This window comes from Cervus canadensis, chromosome 32 (genome assembly GCF_019320065.1).
Source record: "Cervus canadensis isolate Bull #8, Minnesota chromosome 32, ASM1932006v1, whole genome shotgun sequence".
Lineage (NCBI taxonomy): Eukaryota > Metazoa > Chordata > Mammalia > Artiodactyla > Cervidae > Cervus > Cervus canadensis.
The window spans coordinates 31,935,074-31,951,914 of record NC_057417.1 but is presented as its reverse complement, the minus strand read 5'-3'; the positions used below and the strand labels follow the sequence as shown (position 1 = coordinate 31,951,914).

Sequence of the window (16,841 nt, the reverse complement as noted above, 5' to 3'; positions counted from 1 at the left end):
GGCTAGATGAAAAAAGCGAGTGGTAGAGAGCATGTAAGGCATGTCCGGAGTCTTAAAACATTTCCATGTGAAGAAATGTGCTCCCATGCCTGCAGCAACCATGATGTCTGATGGCTGGACGTGGCGGGACTACAGGAAGAGCATGTACTTAACTCATTTTTGTACTGTTGGAAATTTTACAACTAGCATGGGTTTTGAAATCAGGGGAAAAAATTAAATAATGAACAAGGATCATAAAGCTTTATTTAATAAATATAATCCAAACCTTCAAAATATTTTTATTCCATATGTAGCCAATTAGGAAAAGGGAAAAAAAAAGTTATAAGGAAATGTTTGAAGGGATTACGTTGGAAGGGTGTCAGGAGAAAGGGAGGAGGATGGGAAGATTCAAGCAATAAAGGTTAAGTGGCGACCAGAGGGTGCTCAGGACCTCACAATTCTCAAAGCGCCGCCTTCACGGGCCATGTCTCAGGGGGCCTTGGGGGCTTCCAATCCTCCTTGGCCATGATTCGAGATGCTAGACTGACATTTGTGGAATGAATCAGGACTCCAGAAATTTGGAAATCCCCTCAAAACCAGGGAGGTGGTCTACCTTTTCTATAACCATCAAGATTGCCTTATTTCCCCCCTAAAATAAAGTATCTGGCTGGACAACTGTAAGCTCTATCAGGGAATAACAACTTTTCTAAAGAGACTTTAAGATCCTCAAGGCCATCCGCTTACACTAGGGCTTAATGTCCATCTGCTAATGAAATACCGGGTTCTGTTCTGATGCTTCCAAACCACATTTGAAAAGAGAACTGACTTCATAGTGCATATTTTTCAACTCCTTGGGGAAAGGATGGGAGGGTCAGGTCTGGTCGTGGGGACACCATGTGGTGAGAAATCAATGAATCAGTTCAAAGGAAGGCGTCTGAGGTGCAGGGAGGTGAGCTCCGTCCCGGCACAGAGCAGGTGAGCCTGGATAAACCTGTGTGGTGCTGGGCCCTCAGGAGAGAGGTCTGGACCGCCAGGAATGGGGCCTCGTCAAAATAACCCTAAAAGAGGCTGTATCCCAACACATGTGTGCGTGTTACAAGGAGTAGGTGGCAGTGTGGAGGCCCGCTAGGGACTACCGCAAAGGCCTGGTGGACATGGGTGGCAGGGGTAGAAGCTCTCCTGGGCTGACTCAGCACAGGCCAATTCTAGCTTCTGAAAAGAGACATTCCTAAGATCATCTGCAGAAACAAGACGGGCCTGAAGCCCTGCAGGGCCTCCCTGAGGGGCCGGAGAAGGGGCAACAACACGGAGTCCAGGCACAAGGCTCGTTTGTCCACTCTTTATTAAAGCTAGGTCCTTCCTCCTGCCGACAGCTGCGGGGTGGGGAGGCTGGGGCCCAGGACGGGTGCAGGTCTGTACTCAAGGGCTGGGCCAGGCAGGATGGGCATGGACTGGACCCCGACCTCAGGGGCTGGCCCACCTTGCCCTGGGCCCTTCCTGAGGCGCCTTCCCACAGCGGGAGAGACAGGCCAGGGACAGAGGGCACCAGCCAGCACCGCCGGCGCCTCCCTAGGAACCCCTGTCCTCCTCACCACCCACCCCACCCCCCCATCCCCATCGGCCAGGCTAATTCTCACCACCACCATCCAGCCGTCCAGGCCCTCCTCCCACCCACCGACTACGGTGCCTCCTACTGCCCAGCGGCTAGTAGCCTGGCTGCCGGCTCCCAGGCCCCAAGGCCACATCTACACTAACACAGAAGGAACTAGGTCTAGAAGGGAATACATTTGCTTCAAAATTTCGGTTTTCTGGCCCCACTCACACTGGCCCAAAAAACATCAAGGTGGGGGAGCAGGTGTCTTGCAGGTGACCTGGTGGCTTCAAATGGCCCGGCCTGGAAGGTGGGTGCTGGCCGCAGGCCTTGCATAGTTGGATACTTGGTCAGTCACTGAGCCACGGGCTCAGGTCGGAACCCCCCAAGGGGAATGGCTCACCGCCCACTCTGTGGAATGCTTATCTAAACAGAAACACTGCTGGCTTCTAGTGTAGAAGGACGACAGAGGCAGAGTGAAAGGAGCCTGGGGCGGGGCGGGGTGGGCAGTCATAGCCCTAATGGTGGGATGTAAGAAACGACCTTGCTACCAACCTCTGTCACTTTACACTGGGTTATTTGATCTAAGTGAGCCACGGGCTCAGAAGAGCAGGGCCCTGTATGTCCCCCAGTGTGCGCAGAGGAGCAGAAGGCTGGGGCGCAGGGCTGTGGGGGAATCTCTGAGTGTGCGCCTCCAGCTGCCTGGGGTAAGGGCACCAAAGGATTCCAAAGGGGAGTTAAGACTAAACCCCACGCCGCCAGGCTGGATCTCGGCGCTCAAGTGGGGTGAGCAGAGTGAGGACTCTGGAGAGTAAGGCTTCCAGGTCCCTGGGGACCCTGTGAACACCCGCTACCCCATCCTACTCCATCCTGCACGGGGCCACGATTTGGTTTCTGGCTTTTTTTCTCCTCCTTCCAGATTCTTCGGGCCACACAAGCAGTGGAAATAAATATCCGCGGTCACAGAATAAAAGCTTTCCCAGGTGCATCTCTGCTTCCCCCGCCCGGGATTAGGGAGGAACACTGTCCTTTGAAAACCCACGAGGTCTCCCCTCGCCACGCACAGTCCTTAACGCTTCCTGGACATACTCTCAACGGCCAGGAGGTCCCTGAATTCTCCCGCTGAGGGATGGGAAGAAGTCGTCAGCCAAACCCCTCGACCACCCCACCCCTCCCTTGACGCAAGGCCTTCCCCTCCCTCGCCGTTAAGTTAAACCCCCGTTACTCACTCACATGCCACCTCTCCCCCGGGACACCCAAATCGAACCCGGGTAAAATAAATAACATCGCCTGCCGTCCCCACCGCGTGGCCTCACCGCATCGATCCAGGGATGTCGCAGTCTCCCGTCGGGGTGGCCGCCCCTGCCCCATCGGCTCCGCGCGCGGCTCGCCTCGCCCCCCATTCCCCCCGCACGGCCATGCGAGCTCGGCGGCCGGTTCTCTAGGGCCAAGCAGGAGGGAAGCCCGAGGCCGGTGCACCGGGGCTGAGGGTGAGGTACCGCACCAGGGCTGGGGCCCTCGGCACCCCCCCGAGGCCAGAGGAGCAAAGGGGCGGCGGCCTAGCGGCCTGCGCCTCCGTCACAGGCCCTCACAGGATGGTCTCCTCGTAGGCGCCCGAAGGCCCCGCGAAGGCGGCCGTCGGCTCGGAGCCGAAGCTCGTTCCGCCCGCGAACTCCAGCAGGGTGCTGCCGTGCTCCCCGGGCCCGGTCCCTGCGCCCGCGCTCGGCGGCCCCTTGGCGGGCGCCTCGGCCTTGGGCGCGGGCGCCGCGGGCGCCTGGCCCGGCGCGCCCGACGCGCCGCGGTGCGTCTTCATGTGGGTGAGCAGGTGCGAGCTCTGCGAGAAGCGGCGGCCGCAGTTGGCGCAGGCGTAGGGCCGCTCGCCCGTGTGCGTGCGCTGGTGCGTCACGAGCACCGAGCGCTGCGAGAAGCGCTTGCCGCACTCGGGGCACGGGAAGGGCCGCTCGCCCGTGTGGCCGCGCCGGTGCTTGGCCAGGTTGGAGCGCTGCGCGAAGCCGCGGCCGCAGTCGGTGCAGCGGAAGGGCTTCTCGCCCGTGTGCGTGCGCCGGTGCCGCTTGAAGTCCGAGCTGTGGCCGAAGCCCTTGCCGCAGTCGGGGCAGCGGTGCGGCTTCTCCTCGGCGTGCGCCCACTGGTGCCGCGTCAGCGCCGCGCTCTGCCCGAAGCGGCGGCCGCACTCGCCGCACGCGTAGGGCCGCTCGCCCGTGTGCGCGCGCCCGTGCGCCGTCAGATGCGCACGCCGGCTGAAGCCCGCGCCGCACACGCCGCAGACGAAGGGCTTCTCCCCGGTATGGCCGCGCACGTGCGCCGCCAGGTGCGAGCCGCGGGCGAAGCGCGCGCCGCACTCCGGGCACGGGAAGGGCCGCTCGCCGGTGTGCGTGCGGCGGTGGCGCGCCAGGTGCGAACCGTACACGAAGCTCTTGCCGCAGTCGGCGCAGCGGTGTGGCCGCTCGCCCGCGTGGTAGCGCTGGTGCTTGGCCAGCGCTGCGCGGCGCCCAAACGTCTTCCCGCAGTCGGAGCAGATCCACGGGCTCTCCTCCTCGGCCAACGCGGCGGCCGCCGGCTCCGCCAGCAGTCCCCCGACTGCAGGCCCGAACGCGCGAAGGCCGCTGGTGCCTCCAGGCCCGGCCCCGCCGCCGAAAGGGTCGCAGGCCAGCCCCGCGCCCTCCACCAGGGAGAGCCGGCCCCCCAGGGGTCCGGGCAGGGGACGCCCGTCGGCCGGCAGCCGCTCCCCGAAGTCCGGGAGGCCCAGGATCGGAAAGCCATCCGGGTGGAGCCAAGACTTGGGGTGCATGGGGAAGTGGAAGCCGAGCGGGTGCGAGGAAGGGCCTTCGCCCTCCCCCAGGCCGTTGCCTAGCCCCAGAAACCGCCTATCCGGTTCGGGGTCATCCTTGCTCTGAGAGGTGGGCGCCTCCACCACCGCCTCTCTCGCCTCGGCCTCTCCCTCAGTCTCTCCGTCCGCCTCATCGACCTCTGGCCCCTCCGGCCCCGCCTCGGCCTCCTCGGGCCCCGCCGCGGGCCCCGTCTCGTTGCAAGGCTCCCGCCGAGGGCCCTCGCCTCCGGGCTCCGCGCAGCCGCCGCCCCGTCGATGGCGCTGGAAGTCGGCGCGGAGACGGAAGGCCTGGCCGCAGTCGGGGCAGCAGTGGGGCCGGTCGGCCGTGTGCACCGCCTGATGCCGCGCAAGCGCCGAGCTCTGGCTGAAGCTGCGGCCGCAGTGTGGGCAGGGGTAGGGCCGCTCACCCGTGTGCGTGCGCTGATGCGTGACCAGGTAGGAGCGGCGCCCAAAGCCCGCGCCGCAGAAGGCGCAGCGGTAGGGCCGCTCGCCCGTGTGAATGCGACGGTGCGTGACCAGGTGCGACTTGTACACGAAGCGCTTGCCGCAGTCGGGGCACGGGAAGGGCTTCTCGCCGGTGTGCGTGCGCTGGTGGATGGCCAGGTGCGAGCGGTACACGAAGCCTTTGCCGCACTCGTCGCAGCCGAAGGGCTTGACCGCCGCGTGGTAGCGCTGGTGCTTGGCCAGCCGGGACCGGTGCGGGAACACCTTGCCGCACACGTCGCACGTCGTCTCCGGGCGCCCGGCTGGCGCAGCCACCGCGGCCGGGAACGCCCAGGGCGCCAGGAGGCTCGCATCCGGCTCCCGGCCAGGCAGAAAGGGCTTCGACTCAGATTCCGGGGCCAGGACCCCGAGCCCGCCGGGGTCCAGACCCCACCCCTCCGGAGTCTGCGCAGAATCCGAGTCGTCGGGGCCCCAGGTCCCAGGCACGTCGCCCACTCCGTAGGCCGCTGACCACAGCCCCGGGGGCTCGTTCTCCTCCTCTGCCACCTCTGCCAGGAAGTCTTCGTCGTCGTCCTCCTCGTGGTCCTCTATGTCGTCGGTCCAGAACCAGGCCCCTGAAGGAGACGAGAAGACCACGGGAGAGGTGAGAAGACGCCATGCCAGCAGTCTCTTACCGGCCCGGAGCCCGAATTCAGGATGCCTCCGTCCCTACCCCTGGTAGGAGGAACTCTGCAGACAGGAGATTTCTCCGTCCCTCCTAGGAAGGCTGGTGTTCCTTCCCTTCTCGAACTTGCCTCACATGGCCTCAACTAATCCCTTTTCCACACCTCCAGCTCCCTCCAGGGCTTGCCACGTCGCTGAAGAACAGGGACAACCTACAAAGTAGGTGACGTTGCCTGTGGGCTCCTGTGAGACCGCGGGCCAGAAAAATAGATTGAGATGCCTGCTCTGTTTTTTCCAAAGCCCCCTGTCTCCTGGAGAACCCCACCTCCTGGCCTGCTTGGCCCAAGGCAGCCCAGACTCCAGCCCCAACACGGCCGGGCCATGGAGGACTTGATTTTGTGAACACCTAAGCTTTGCTCAGCGTCCCTCCGGCTCTGGGTCCCTCTCCCCCAGCCTCAGGCTCCCACCCACAGAGTAGAACCAAGAAAGTCTGCCCTGAGCCAAGGACCTACAGGGGCCTGGAGGCCTCAGCTCTCTGCACTCACCCTAACTATGCTCCAGCTATTCTGTGGGCAGAGACAAGCGTCCCTGAAGCCTGTTTTTTTTTTTTTCTGAGCCATTGTGCACTTGAGAAATGGTCCCAAACTGACTAAGACTGAGTGAGCTACAAACATCTTTCCATCACAGAAGACTGAGGACCCACCCCAGGACCCTGCAATCCCATCCCTCCTCCACCAAGTAGTTTCCTGACTTCACCCTTCAGTGTGGAGTGCAGACATAGAATCGGTTTATAAACGGGGTGATATGCCTCCTGTCATGATACACCCAGGAGGGAACTGGTATTTACAGAGCAGGCGCTATGTCACACAAGGAACCTGGCCTGCAGCACCCCAGTATTCAGAGCACCTGTGTGCCACCGGCCTCGGGGGCACTTTGCCTGCATCTGTCCGCAACGGCCACGCACCGTGCAGGCCACTGCAGAATTCCAGCACCTGGAAGGGTCACTCCAGGTTGAGGTGGGGACGGGGTTCCCCCAGTTCCCAGATGCAAGCCTGTTTGGGATCCGAGCGAGGACCCATCAGGTCTACTGGTGAGGCTGGAGCCGGGGCAGAGGAGGTGCTCTGACAAAGGGCTGGGGGCCTTTCTCCACAGGGCTGCCTCTTCCAGAACTCACAGCAGGGAGTGGACAAGTGCACCCTGGGGAAGGGAGGCTGGCATCTCGTCTGCCTGACACTTACACTCCTGAGGACTCTGACACCAGGTGAGGACTAGCTCGGCCGGGGCCATGCTCTAAGCCTGGCAACCCGCCCATACTTCCCCCCGAGACACATGGGGAAGGGGGAGACACCCCAACCGCGTGTTCAGAGACTGGCCAATGGAAGCCTGCAGTCCTTCTGTCCCCAGGTGGCATTTCAGAGCTGGACCCCAGAAACAGGGCACACCTCCCGCTAAGACCCTCTGAGAAACATCACCTACATCCCAGTCTCAGCCTGGAGGCAACAGCAGCATTTCTTACCAGCCAGAGGCCCGCCCCCCAATTCTGAAGGCCGGGAGACATTCCCACAGGGACCCAGAGAACTCGGGGACCCAAGGCAGGAAGGTCTACAGCACAGTGGAAAGTAAGGCCCGAGGCCTGAGCCCACCGTGGGCAAGTGACTGAATCGCTACTTTAAAAGTTGATTTCCTCATCAAGTGAGACCAATCGTCCCTCCCCTGCTATTTCACAGAGCTGTTATGAAAATAAACAGTATACAAGGAAATAATCTGAAGAGTACACGTGAAGGCATAGTGCTGTTTGTGTCTTCCTGTATTTTATTGAAAACATCTACACGCTGCTCCAGGTACGTGAGTGGCATGAGACGTCTGGAGCCCGCACAAGGCAAGCATCACCCAAGACCAAAGCCAAACACATGCACTGTGCACGGGCCTCCGCTGAACCTCCCGACCACCCCGAACAGCTCACAGACCCCGCGGGCGCACCTCCATAGAACCAACAGTCCGACAGCCTCAGTGCAGGAAACTACAGGTTTCCTTCAAACTCTTTATTCTCCACACAACTAAAAAATGAGGCCCAGAAAGTTGGAGGAACAGAGGCGGGTCTGGGGTCTCAGGAGAAATCCACCACCCTGAACACTGCCCTCCAGAATGCTGGCCCCGGGCCTCCCAGCGAGAGGACATGGCCAATCAGGTGGGGAAGCCGCGACAGCTGACCCTCAGGCGCACAAAAACCACCAGAGGCCAGGGCAAGGAGAGAGCATTATTTTTAAAGACTTGTAACAGGAGCCTCGAGGTTCGCTACAGACTCCCCAGGCCTTGGGCCTCTGCAGATGGAACCAAGAGGAGCCAACCCTCAAAGGCAGGGGTGAGCCCCCAGCGCCGTGCAGTCCCCACGGAGCCCCCACCAGCGCAGACGAGCAGCACCGGGCCCCTCTCAGGGGCTTCAGTGAAGGTGCAGGCTGAGGTCTGCCAGAAACTCTGCGAGACTCCGCGTCACGCTCACCTGTGTAGACGCCAGTGACGATGTCGCCCTCCTCGGGACGGGGGCTGTCCGGGACCCACGGCTCCTCACCTTGCTCCAGCCGGAAGATCAGATCCGGCTTGGGGACTGGGTATCCTGGCCCAAAGAGAACAGGTGGCAGCTGCAGGGCTCCACTCGCAGCCCGACCCACAGAGCCCTGCCACCACCGCTCCTGTCCCGTCCCCTCCAGAACCTGCCTCCCCACCTCCCGGCTGGAACTCCCACACGCCCAGCTCCCCTGCCAAGCCCCTCTCCACAGGGGGCCCCACCCCTCTCCTCTGCCTCTGGACGCCTCACCCCTTGAGGCCTCTAAGGGGAGCACAGAGACCAGCGCTGGGCCAGCCGCTCCCCAGGATGTGGAACCTGGGTCAGGGTGCTGCTGGGCCACAGTGAGCCCCCCACGACACACCCTGGCCAGAAGCCAGGTGGTCCCCAGGGCTTCCCTGGGAGGTGAGCTGGCATCAGCACCCCCTTCTCCAGGACCCTCGGGCTCCACACACCACCCTCAGACAGCTAAGCCCCAGGCAGCCATCAGGCTAGGACGCCTCCTGCGGACGGAGGGTTCCACTCACCCAAGGACACCAGAATCCCGTAGTTTTCCCGCATGACCTCCTTGTAGAGCTCCCGCTGGTCTTCGTCCAGCCTTTCCCACTCCTCCAGGGAGAAGTACACAGCCACGTCTTCAAAGGTCACCAGCCCCTGGGAAACAAAGCGCCCTGGCCACTGCCCTCCCCTGACTCGGGTAAGAGGCAGGGGCGCACCCCCACAAAGACAGGACAGGAGATCACTTCCGTGGGAACTGGGCTCGCCCGGCAATGTGGGGATCAGAAGGATACAGCCCAGCACCCCATCACTGGCGAGCCTGCAGATGCCCAATGGAACTAGGGGCTCCCAGGCCTTGCACAGGCCAGTCTCACTCAGCAATCAGGACCTCAGGCTCAGAGAGGGAGATGGCTCAGCTCAGGTGGGGCAGCACGGGGTCTCACGCCAAAGTCCCAGGACCACGACACCCAGGACCCCTTGGCTGCGCTGCGTGGCCACTCATCCCTCCCGCATCACTGTCTGCCTCAAGCCAGGGGTCACATCAGCGGTGTGAGAGCTCACACCGGGGTGGACAACCGGCACCAACAGAATGTGGGCACTGGCGCCCAATCAGGACAGTGGCCTGGGAAGGGTCAGGCCCAGGACGGCAGAACCATAACCCCTGGGCTTCGGACTAGAGAGGGCCAACTGCTTCCCGAGGCCCTGACCCGGCTCACAGCTGGGGCTCGGCCTGGGAACCACAGGGCTGCTGCCCTGCCAGCAGGGGATTTCCTCAACAGCAGGTTCGGATCCCACCCCGCCCCTCCGAGGAACCCCCGCCTGGTTAACTGAGCCCCAAACCAGGGGGCAGCTCACCTGAGACGCAGACGTCAGGGAGTCGTCCTCGTCCTCATCCTCGTCCTCCTCCTCTTCGTCCCCCTCCCGCTCCAGGTCCTCATCCTTCTGCGTGGCTGGAGCCCGGGAGGCCTGCAGGGCTGAGCAGAGAGACTCTTGAGGGCGGGGCTTTAGCCTGGGACGGCCACGTGTCCGTCCAGCTACCAGGATGGGCAGCTCCCGGCCACGCCCCCTTTTCAAATGCAGGGCGCTGACCCCGCAGCCCCAGCTCTACCCTGTCCAAGAGCTCTTCCCGGCTGCCCCCTGGAGCCCCCCGAAACTTCCTCCCCTGGGGTCAGCTCCTTTCTCTTACCCTTTTCCTGAAGGCCCGGCGACTTGGTGTCCCTGCCGCCGCGGGGGCGCTCCTGGGTCCCCGACGCTGGACTCCGCTCTTCTGCCAGCGCCTCCTCCACCGTGCATTCCACCTCCACGTCCACGTCCACCACCACCTCCTCCACCAGCCGCTCCTCCAGCGCCTCCACCTGGTCCTCCTCCAGCGCCTCCACCTGGTCCTCCTCCAGCGCCTCCACCTCCTCCCCCTTTCCTTCCTCCTCTTCTTCTTCCTGGTCAGGACCACACTCCGATCCATCCAGCCTCTCCAGCTGGGCGGCCGGCGAGTCTGGAGTCGTGCGCGGGGCTGCCATCGCCTCTGCCAGGAGCCTCAGCTCGGCCTAAAACACAGACAGCGACGGTGAGGGTAACGCGCCGCCCCCGCGAGTCTGCTCCAGGGCCCCGCAGCCCTCTGGGTGAGGCGGGGTTGCTCTGCCGGAGATGCAGTAACGGGCACCAGGATGGGAGCGCTTTCTATGATCTCAGGGGGCACAGCCTAGATTCTGTCCCCAGAAATGCTGCCAAAGAGCCCCTCACTGTGACCCCCGTTACTTGGCCTCGGCTCTTTCCTGGGAGCAGGACAGGCCTGCTGTGAAGCACCGTGCTTTCTTGGAGTAAATTGGGGATTAATCCTGCATTTTTTATCCTCAAGGATGTGGAAGCATAAAGTCCAGGCAACGTGCTGGAGGGTGGTCCAGCTTGTGTTTAGCTGAAAGGGGTGCATGCAATCGCTTCTCGGCCTTTTGGCTAAGATTAAGTGAAAGGGGTGCACGCAGCCTGTGAGGAACAGCCCACCCGATATATGAGTGGAGGAGATGCTCACCCAGCTCTGGACACCCAAACTTGGCAACAGGGAGTATGGGAGCCAAGGTCTGAGCATGTGGGCCAGGGTCCTGGGCGGGGAAGGTGAGACCACTCTGCCAGGAGCACCTGCTCTGCCAAGCCAGCAGGTCAGGCCCCTTCTGGAGCAGGCATACAGCACACCCCTCGCCCCTTGTGCCATCCAGGGCAACTGGAAAAAGCTCAGCAGGTCATGGAGATCTGGTTCATCGCTGGACCAGCAAAGGTGAAATGAAACGCCTGGTGACCCTGTTCACGTTTAGGGATCAGAGAAGCCTAAGTGTCGAGTCATCAAACCTCCGGTGACTCACAGCACCTGAAACTCACATGGATGTCACAGACGGCTCAGCCAGGCACTCGGGGGGGACACGGTCACACTGCCTGGGGCACAGAGCCTGGGGCTGTGGACCCAAGACGGACGGGATGCCGAGAGCCCTGGGGCCACTCCTCTCTCCCACCTGTGTATCCTTCACCAAGCCCAGTGGAGCACCGAGGACAAGACAGAGGCACGGGCTTTGAGTGCGAAGCGCAGAGGCTAAGGGCCATCAGCCAGTGTGGCTCATCAGCCTCTCAGACCTGAATGGGGTCACTTCCAAAGTGAGCCAAGCCGATTATAAACACAGCGACCCCAGGATCCTGGGCAGAGAGTGGGAACCCCGGAGGATCAGGGGACACCAGGGCCCACCCCAGCTCAGCCAGCTCTACCAGCACACGGCGTCTGCCGCAGAACCCCTAAACCAGGACGGGGCCCCCACAGAAAGGTGCCCCCCAGCCATGAGAACAGTCCAGACCACTGCGCACCCCCTAGGAGAAGCGCTCAGTGATTCGCTCTTACCACAACTCATCACGTCTCTGTTAATAAGGCAGCGTGCGCTCATTTTTCTCAAGTGCTCTGAGCTGCTGCTTTAAAATCCACACTGTAATTGGGAGGGAACGCTGAGCATTCGCACAGCTCCTTCCAGAGATCAGGACCCAAGTCCAGGGGCACACGGACACCCAGAAGCCACCTTTGTCCCGATTCTCACGATGATCCCATTCTAGATCCCATATCACTGGACCAGACGTGCCAGTCGTGGGAACTACACCCAGGGGGGCCACCCTCTGCCCCAGTCGCTCCCAGAGCCCGTGTCCTCGGTCTCCCCGACTCTCTGGCCACGTGAAGGTGCCTGAGCTGTAGAAATGCATGTGCCATGTCACCTGGGCCACCTGCAGGAGGACGGGCCCTGCCCAGCACTCGGGCTGTCAGAAATGCTCGGCAGAGGTTTCCCAATCGCAACCCACCTCAGGCCCAGAGGGAGGCTCTTCTCATCCAGGCCTCAGGCTGCAAATTCAGGCTGAGTCCAGATGCCAGGCCAAGCCCAGCAGAGCCCCTCCTGCCTAGCTCTCTCCCACAGCAGGCGCCCCCAGGCCGGGCCTGCACCTGAGGACTCGTGGCTTTGGAATATCGTGACCCCATGCTCATTCCACCTCGGGACCTTTGCACATGCCACTCCCGCCCTCTGGCACTCTCCTTCCCTCTTCACTGGGCCTTTGGAGGCAGCCCCCTGGGCTCCTATGACATACACAGCTCCCGGGACTCTGCGCTCTCGGCACCCACATTTTAATACACTTATTGAATTGTCTGCTTATTGCTTGTCTCCCCAAGTATACAGTCAACTCCAGGCAAGCAGAAGTTCCCTCTGTTCCTCTCTCAAATCTCTTCTGTGCCAGACACAGAGTGAGCACTCAGATAGTTACCAAAGGAATGCTTCTAAAGTCTGCGGTCAATGCAATGAATGTAAGCTTTTTAAGACTCAGTATTCTGGCTCCACTATCACGTTCCGGAACAGACTAACTGCTGCTGAGGGTCCTTCACTCTGGAGCCCACTGGCGGTGCATCTAAGGAGGTCAGGCCCTGAGGGCTCTTCTAAGAGGTGCACCTGCTCGTGACCAGGGAGGGAAAGACCCGGATGCCATGGAGATGGGCAGTCACCCTGCCGACAGCCCAGCCAGACATCCCTCCATCCTGACCCAGCATCTGGAACAGAATGCTGGTTCTGAAACAGAACAGGTTCTGAAAAGCGGAGTAACTAAGTCACTTGGGTGCCAGGTTCCTTCTGCCTCCCCAGGCCAGGTGTGTGCTGCACACTCTCCTCTCTCCTCTTTCCAGCCTGCCAGACCACCAGACACTCACCTCCTGGCATCCTGCTCAGGTAAGCCAGGTAAGCAGCCTGATCAACATAACCCCACGGGTCATCCCAGACCATTACTGCCTGGGGGGTGGGGCGGGGCTGCACCCTAGGGTACCATGCTGCAGAATTTAGAACAGGGTGGTGGGGAGAGGGTGACAAGATGCCTGCCCCGCAGACAGCAAGTGGCAAACTTGGGAAACTTTCAGCAACTCTCCACTGAGAGCCCACATCCAGGGAACCCACAGAGAGCAGTAGGAGGAATGGATGGGCGCAGGGGCAGCTGGACCCCTTGCTACTCTCTGGTGGCCTCACTGGCCACACCTGTCATTCAAGGCCTTCCAGGCTTCCATCTTCTTCCTTGACTACCAAGATCCTCACTGCTTGTCCACGATTTGGGCCCCTCTACTCTTCTGGTGTGCCCCTGGCGCAGGTGTATCTGCAGGGCCATGCCCGCTGCCCAAAGGCAGCCCCTCACCTGGCAGCCAGCTCCCCAGACCTGCTGACACTTGTTGAACCAAACCCAGCACCAACCTCTCCCCTACACAGGCACAGCAGGCCCTGACCCTGCATACCTCCCCTCTCCCCTGCCCACGGGGTCCTCCTCCAAAGGCCAGCCCCTCTCCCATATCTGCGACCACACGGGGCAGCCCAGACTCCATACGACCCCAGGAAGGACCCCATCCGATCCTAGGAGTGAGTTCTGCAACCTGCCTCCTGGCGGTACAAGACTGCCCACCGGAGCCTCCATTTGCAGAAGGAAGACCCAGACAAGGCCCCCAAGGTCACTAAGCAGGCTCGCAGGGGGCGCCGAGCACAGCCATCCTATCCCTCCAGGGGGCTGATCAGGCCCCCGCCTCCCGCGGAAGTAGGGGCCAGGCCGTGACAGCCCCTCCTGGATGGGTGTGTCCCGGGGGCGGCCGCGGCCCAACCCCCGCCCCTCCGGCCTAGACCGTGGCGGGCACCTCCCAGAAGTCGCGCGCGTGTGTCCGCTGCCCGCCTACTCCGCGCTGCCCACCCGGACAGACCCCGGGGGTCGGAGCCCGCCCCCACCGCGCAGGCCGGGGCGGGGGTCCACCGGCTGCACTGAGCGTGGGCGCGGCCGCCCAAGGCCGGGCCAGCGCGCCGCTCCGGGCCCCCCCACCCGAGGTCCAGGCCGGGTTCGCCCCGCCGCGCGCCGCGATCTCCCCGCGGCGTCGCGCGCCAGCGTCCAGGGGCTGCGCGACCCCGACCCCACGCCCGCGCCCGGCCCGCCCGCACCTGCCGCCCGCGCGCGCCGCCCGCCGGCCCCGCCGCGCACTCACCGCGCCGCCCGCTCACCGCGCGCGCCAGCCGCCGAGCCGCCGCCGGACACCGGGGCCGGACCGGGGCCTGCGCGCCCCGCGCTACACAAAGTGACGGCCCCGGAGCTGCGCGGCGGCGGCGCGTGGGCACCGGAAGTGCCGCCGCCGGGCTCCGCCCCGCCAGTGCCCACGGGGGGGCACTTCCGGTCACGCGGGGTCCAGCGCGGCCTCAAAGGGTCGTGCGTGGGGGGAGAGGACGCGCCCCTCGCTCGAGGGCGCCCTCGGCCCTGGGTCCGCGCGCTCGTGGGCACCGGGACCCCGGCCTTGGGCACCGCGGCGCCCAGTCCCCGCGCCTTCCCAGGACCCAACCCCACCTCGGGGGACCCCGCCGCCCCGCCCTGGCTCTGGAGACTCCCGCGGGGTCCCGGGCCGGACCGCGGCTCCCCAGAACCCGCGCAGCCTCCTCATTCAACCGCGATTCCAGGAGCTCTGCTGAGCGCCAGAGCCTGTTGGCTCCATCCCAGGCCCCGCGATGGTGGAGAGAGGCGGTGACCCCTATGAGTGGCCTCGGAGAGGCTTCGTGCAGGCCCGCGTGCCCTCAGATCCGGACGGGGCAGGGCCGATCCCTGCCGGGCAGGGGCCCCAGGACAAGAGCAGGTGGGCCGGACGCCCACGACTGGTGCAGGGCCAACGCTGGGTAAACGGTGGTGGGTGGGGGGTGTTCCCAGAATGGAGGAGGACGCGGACCGAGGTGGCCAGCCATTGGGCCCGGGTCGCTGGATGAATGCAATAAGCCCTCAGATCTGGAAGCTTTCCATGTGACCAGGAGGAGGGCCCGCTTCTGGGAAGTGTTCCCCTGGCAGAGGGAGGCGGGAGGGGAAGATTGCCGCCCAGGAGGTGTGAGAAGGTGAGGTGAGAGACTCAGGGGATGCCCACAGCCCTCCCCAAAACTTACCTGTTTCCCCCCACCCACCCACCCAGGGTCGCAGCTGCCATCTTATGGTGGCATCTGGCACCCACGGAGGCTGGGCCCTGGGCCTTGCCCAGCAGTCATCGCACTGGTACTATTTTTCTTCTGTTTTCACCAATGCCCCCCACCCCCGCCCCTTAAGACAGGACATCAACATCACAGCCTCACCGGGCTCTCAGAGGGTTCACACCTGCTTGAAGTGACAGCGTCTCCCCTCCAGACCCACGGTGTCTGGCTATGGATCTGCTCAGACCACGGAGGACTCAGACCTGCCTGCATAGGGATTTTCATCGCAAGGCCGGGGAAATGTAGCTGTGTGTGGTGATGAGGGTTAACTAAACTTACTGTGGCAATCACTGCACAGGACACTGGACACCTAAAACGAATACGATGTTATATGTCAGTTATAGCTCAATAAAGTAGAGATAAATATATACATATATATACATATACACATATACACACATACACACGCACACATATATATAGTTTCCCTGGCGGTCCAGTGGTTAGGACTTTGCCTTGCAGTGCAGAGGGTGAGGGGTTTGATCCCTGGTCAGGAAAGTAAGATTCCATACGCCTGGATCCCAAAAAGCCAGAACATAAAATGGAAGCAATACTGTAACAAATTCAATAAAGACTTTAAACATGGTCCACATCAAAAGAAAAAAGTCTTTAAAAGCTAAAAATTGAAGGTCTCATTAAAAGATGGAAAAAAAAATCAGAAGTTCTGCCAGTGTCATGCCAGTGGTTTGCAGGGTCCTGCTCCGGGATCTGAGAAGTGACCAGCCCCTGTGGATGAGACTGGGCTTTGAGGCTCCATGCCCATCCCCCCACCTTTCTGCAGGCCCACTGGTCGGTGGCACTCCCCATCTGGTCCTGTGGGCCTCCGGGACCCCCTCCCCACCCTTCACCCCAGGTGGTCCCATTGAGAAGATCTGAAGGGGAGATAACTCAGGAGAGCGGCAGAGCCAGGAAAAGGGGAGCACCAGGAATGGAGGCACCGGGGACTGGCATCTGGACCTGAAAGGGTGGGGCGGGGAGGGAGGCTGTGGGGCCCGCAGGGAGCTGGAGGCGGGCGGTGGTGTCACAGGGTGGGAACTGGGGTTGTGGGGGAGGGGTGCGACTCCCCTCGCCCCAGGCCTGTGCTCCCCTTCCCACCCTCCCAGTGCTGCCCACTGCTCAAGTCCACTGCTAATGTGGGGGGCAGGGGATGCAGTCAGAGTCAGGCCCCAGAACCAGATAGGAAACAAATGGGCGAGGAGGTGGTAGTGATTTATTTGCTAAGTCATGTCTGACCCCATGGATTATAGGCCGCCAGGGTGCTCTGTCCATGGGATTTGCCAGGCAAGAATTCTGGAGTGGGTTGCCATTTCCTCCACCAGGGGATCTTCCCAACCCGGGGATCCAACCTGGGTCTACTGCATTGCAGGCAGATTTTTAACTGACGGGGATTCTTAACGGACCGGGAAGCCCAAATCGGGGAGAGGGGCAGGTGAAACAGAACTGACAGCTCATCCCTGTCTTCCAACCCTCCACCTTGTTGGGCAGGGACCCCACGGCACCCTGGCATCTGCTCAGATGTCCTCTTGGCGTGTTCCCACCTGACCCCGCCCCTAAGACCCGATTTCTTCCCCTGGTCTCTGCAAATGTTCCCAGCCATTGAGTCCACCAACTCTGCCCACTGGGCGCCCCCTGCCCAGTCCCTACCCGAGTCTCCTCCCTCAGCTGACCACCAGCCTCCTGAGGCCAAGCAGAGGCTGCTGCCCTAGGCCCTGCAGTTTCCTCCCC

At 62.2% G+C, this 16,841-nt stretch overlaps 2 protein-coding genes across 2 annotated transcripts; one reads left to right on the top strand and one right to left on the bottom strand.

The window, feature by feature from the left end:
• Positions 1 to 225: 225 nt before the first annotated feature.
• Positions 226 to 14,249, bottom strand: ZNF316 (zinc finger protein 316). Its single transcript, XM_043455864.1, has 6 exons — positions 14,102 to 14,249; positions 9,773 to 10,130; positions 9,442 to 9,560; positions 8,616 to 8,742; positions 8,026 to 8,139; positions 226 to 5,476 (listed from the first exon to the last, which is right to left on the bottom strand). Exons 2-6 carry the CDS (start codon positions 10,101 to 10,103, stop codon positions 3,159 to 3,161), a joined length of 3,009 nt encoding a protein of 1,002 aa, XP_043311799.1. The 5' UTR covers positions 10,104 to 10,130; positions 14,102 to 14,249; the 3' UTR covers positions 226 to 3,158.
• LOC122432897 (translation initiation factor IF-2-like) lies at positions 10,605 to 15,772 on the top strand. Its single transcript, XM_043455197.1, has 7 exons — positions 10,605 to 10,695; positions 10,797 to 10,855; positions 12,563 to 12,694; positions 12,779 to 12,830; positions 13,749 to 13,857; positions 13,953 to 14,737; positions 15,193 to 15,772. Exons 1-7 carry the CDS (start codon positions 10,605 to 10,607, stop codon positions 15,246 to 15,248), a joined length of 1,284 nt encoding a protein of 427 aa, XP_043311132.1. The 3' UTR covers positions 15,249 to 15,772.
• The last annotated feature ends 1,069 nt before the right edge of the window (positions 15,773 to 16,841 follow it).

What these genes read in the sequence shown, in the direction of transcription:
- ZNF316 (XM_043455864.1), bottom strand. Translation starts at nt 10,103, where the DNA reads ATGGCAGCCCCGCGCACGACTCCAGACTCGCCGGCCGCCCAGCTGGAG. An exon ending in CCCTGACGTCTGCGTCTCAG is followed by an intron (nt 8,743 to 9,441) that starts GTGAGCTGCCCC and finishes TTTGTTTCCCAG; the next exon opens with GGGCTGGTGACCTTTGAAGA. An exon ending in CGTCACTGGCGTCTACACAG is followed by an intron (nt 5,477 to 8,025) that starts GTGAGCGTGACG and finishes CGTCTCCTTCAG; the next exon opens with GGGCCTGGTTCTGGACCGAC.
- LOC122432897 (XM_043455197.1), top strand. Translation starts at nt 10,605, where the DNA reads ATGCTCACCCAGCTCTGGACACCCAAACTTGGCAACAGGGAGTATGGG. An exon ending in CAGGGTCCTGGGCGGGGAAG is followed by an intron (nt 10,696 to 10,796) that starts GTGAGACCACTC and finishes TGTGCCATCCAG; the next exon opens with GGCAACTGGAAAAAGCTCAG. An exon ending in AACAGGTTCTGAAAAGCGGA is followed by an intron (nt 12,695 to 12,778) that starts GTAACTAAGTCA and finishes TCCTCTTTCCAG; the next exon opens with CCTGCCAGACCACCAGACAC.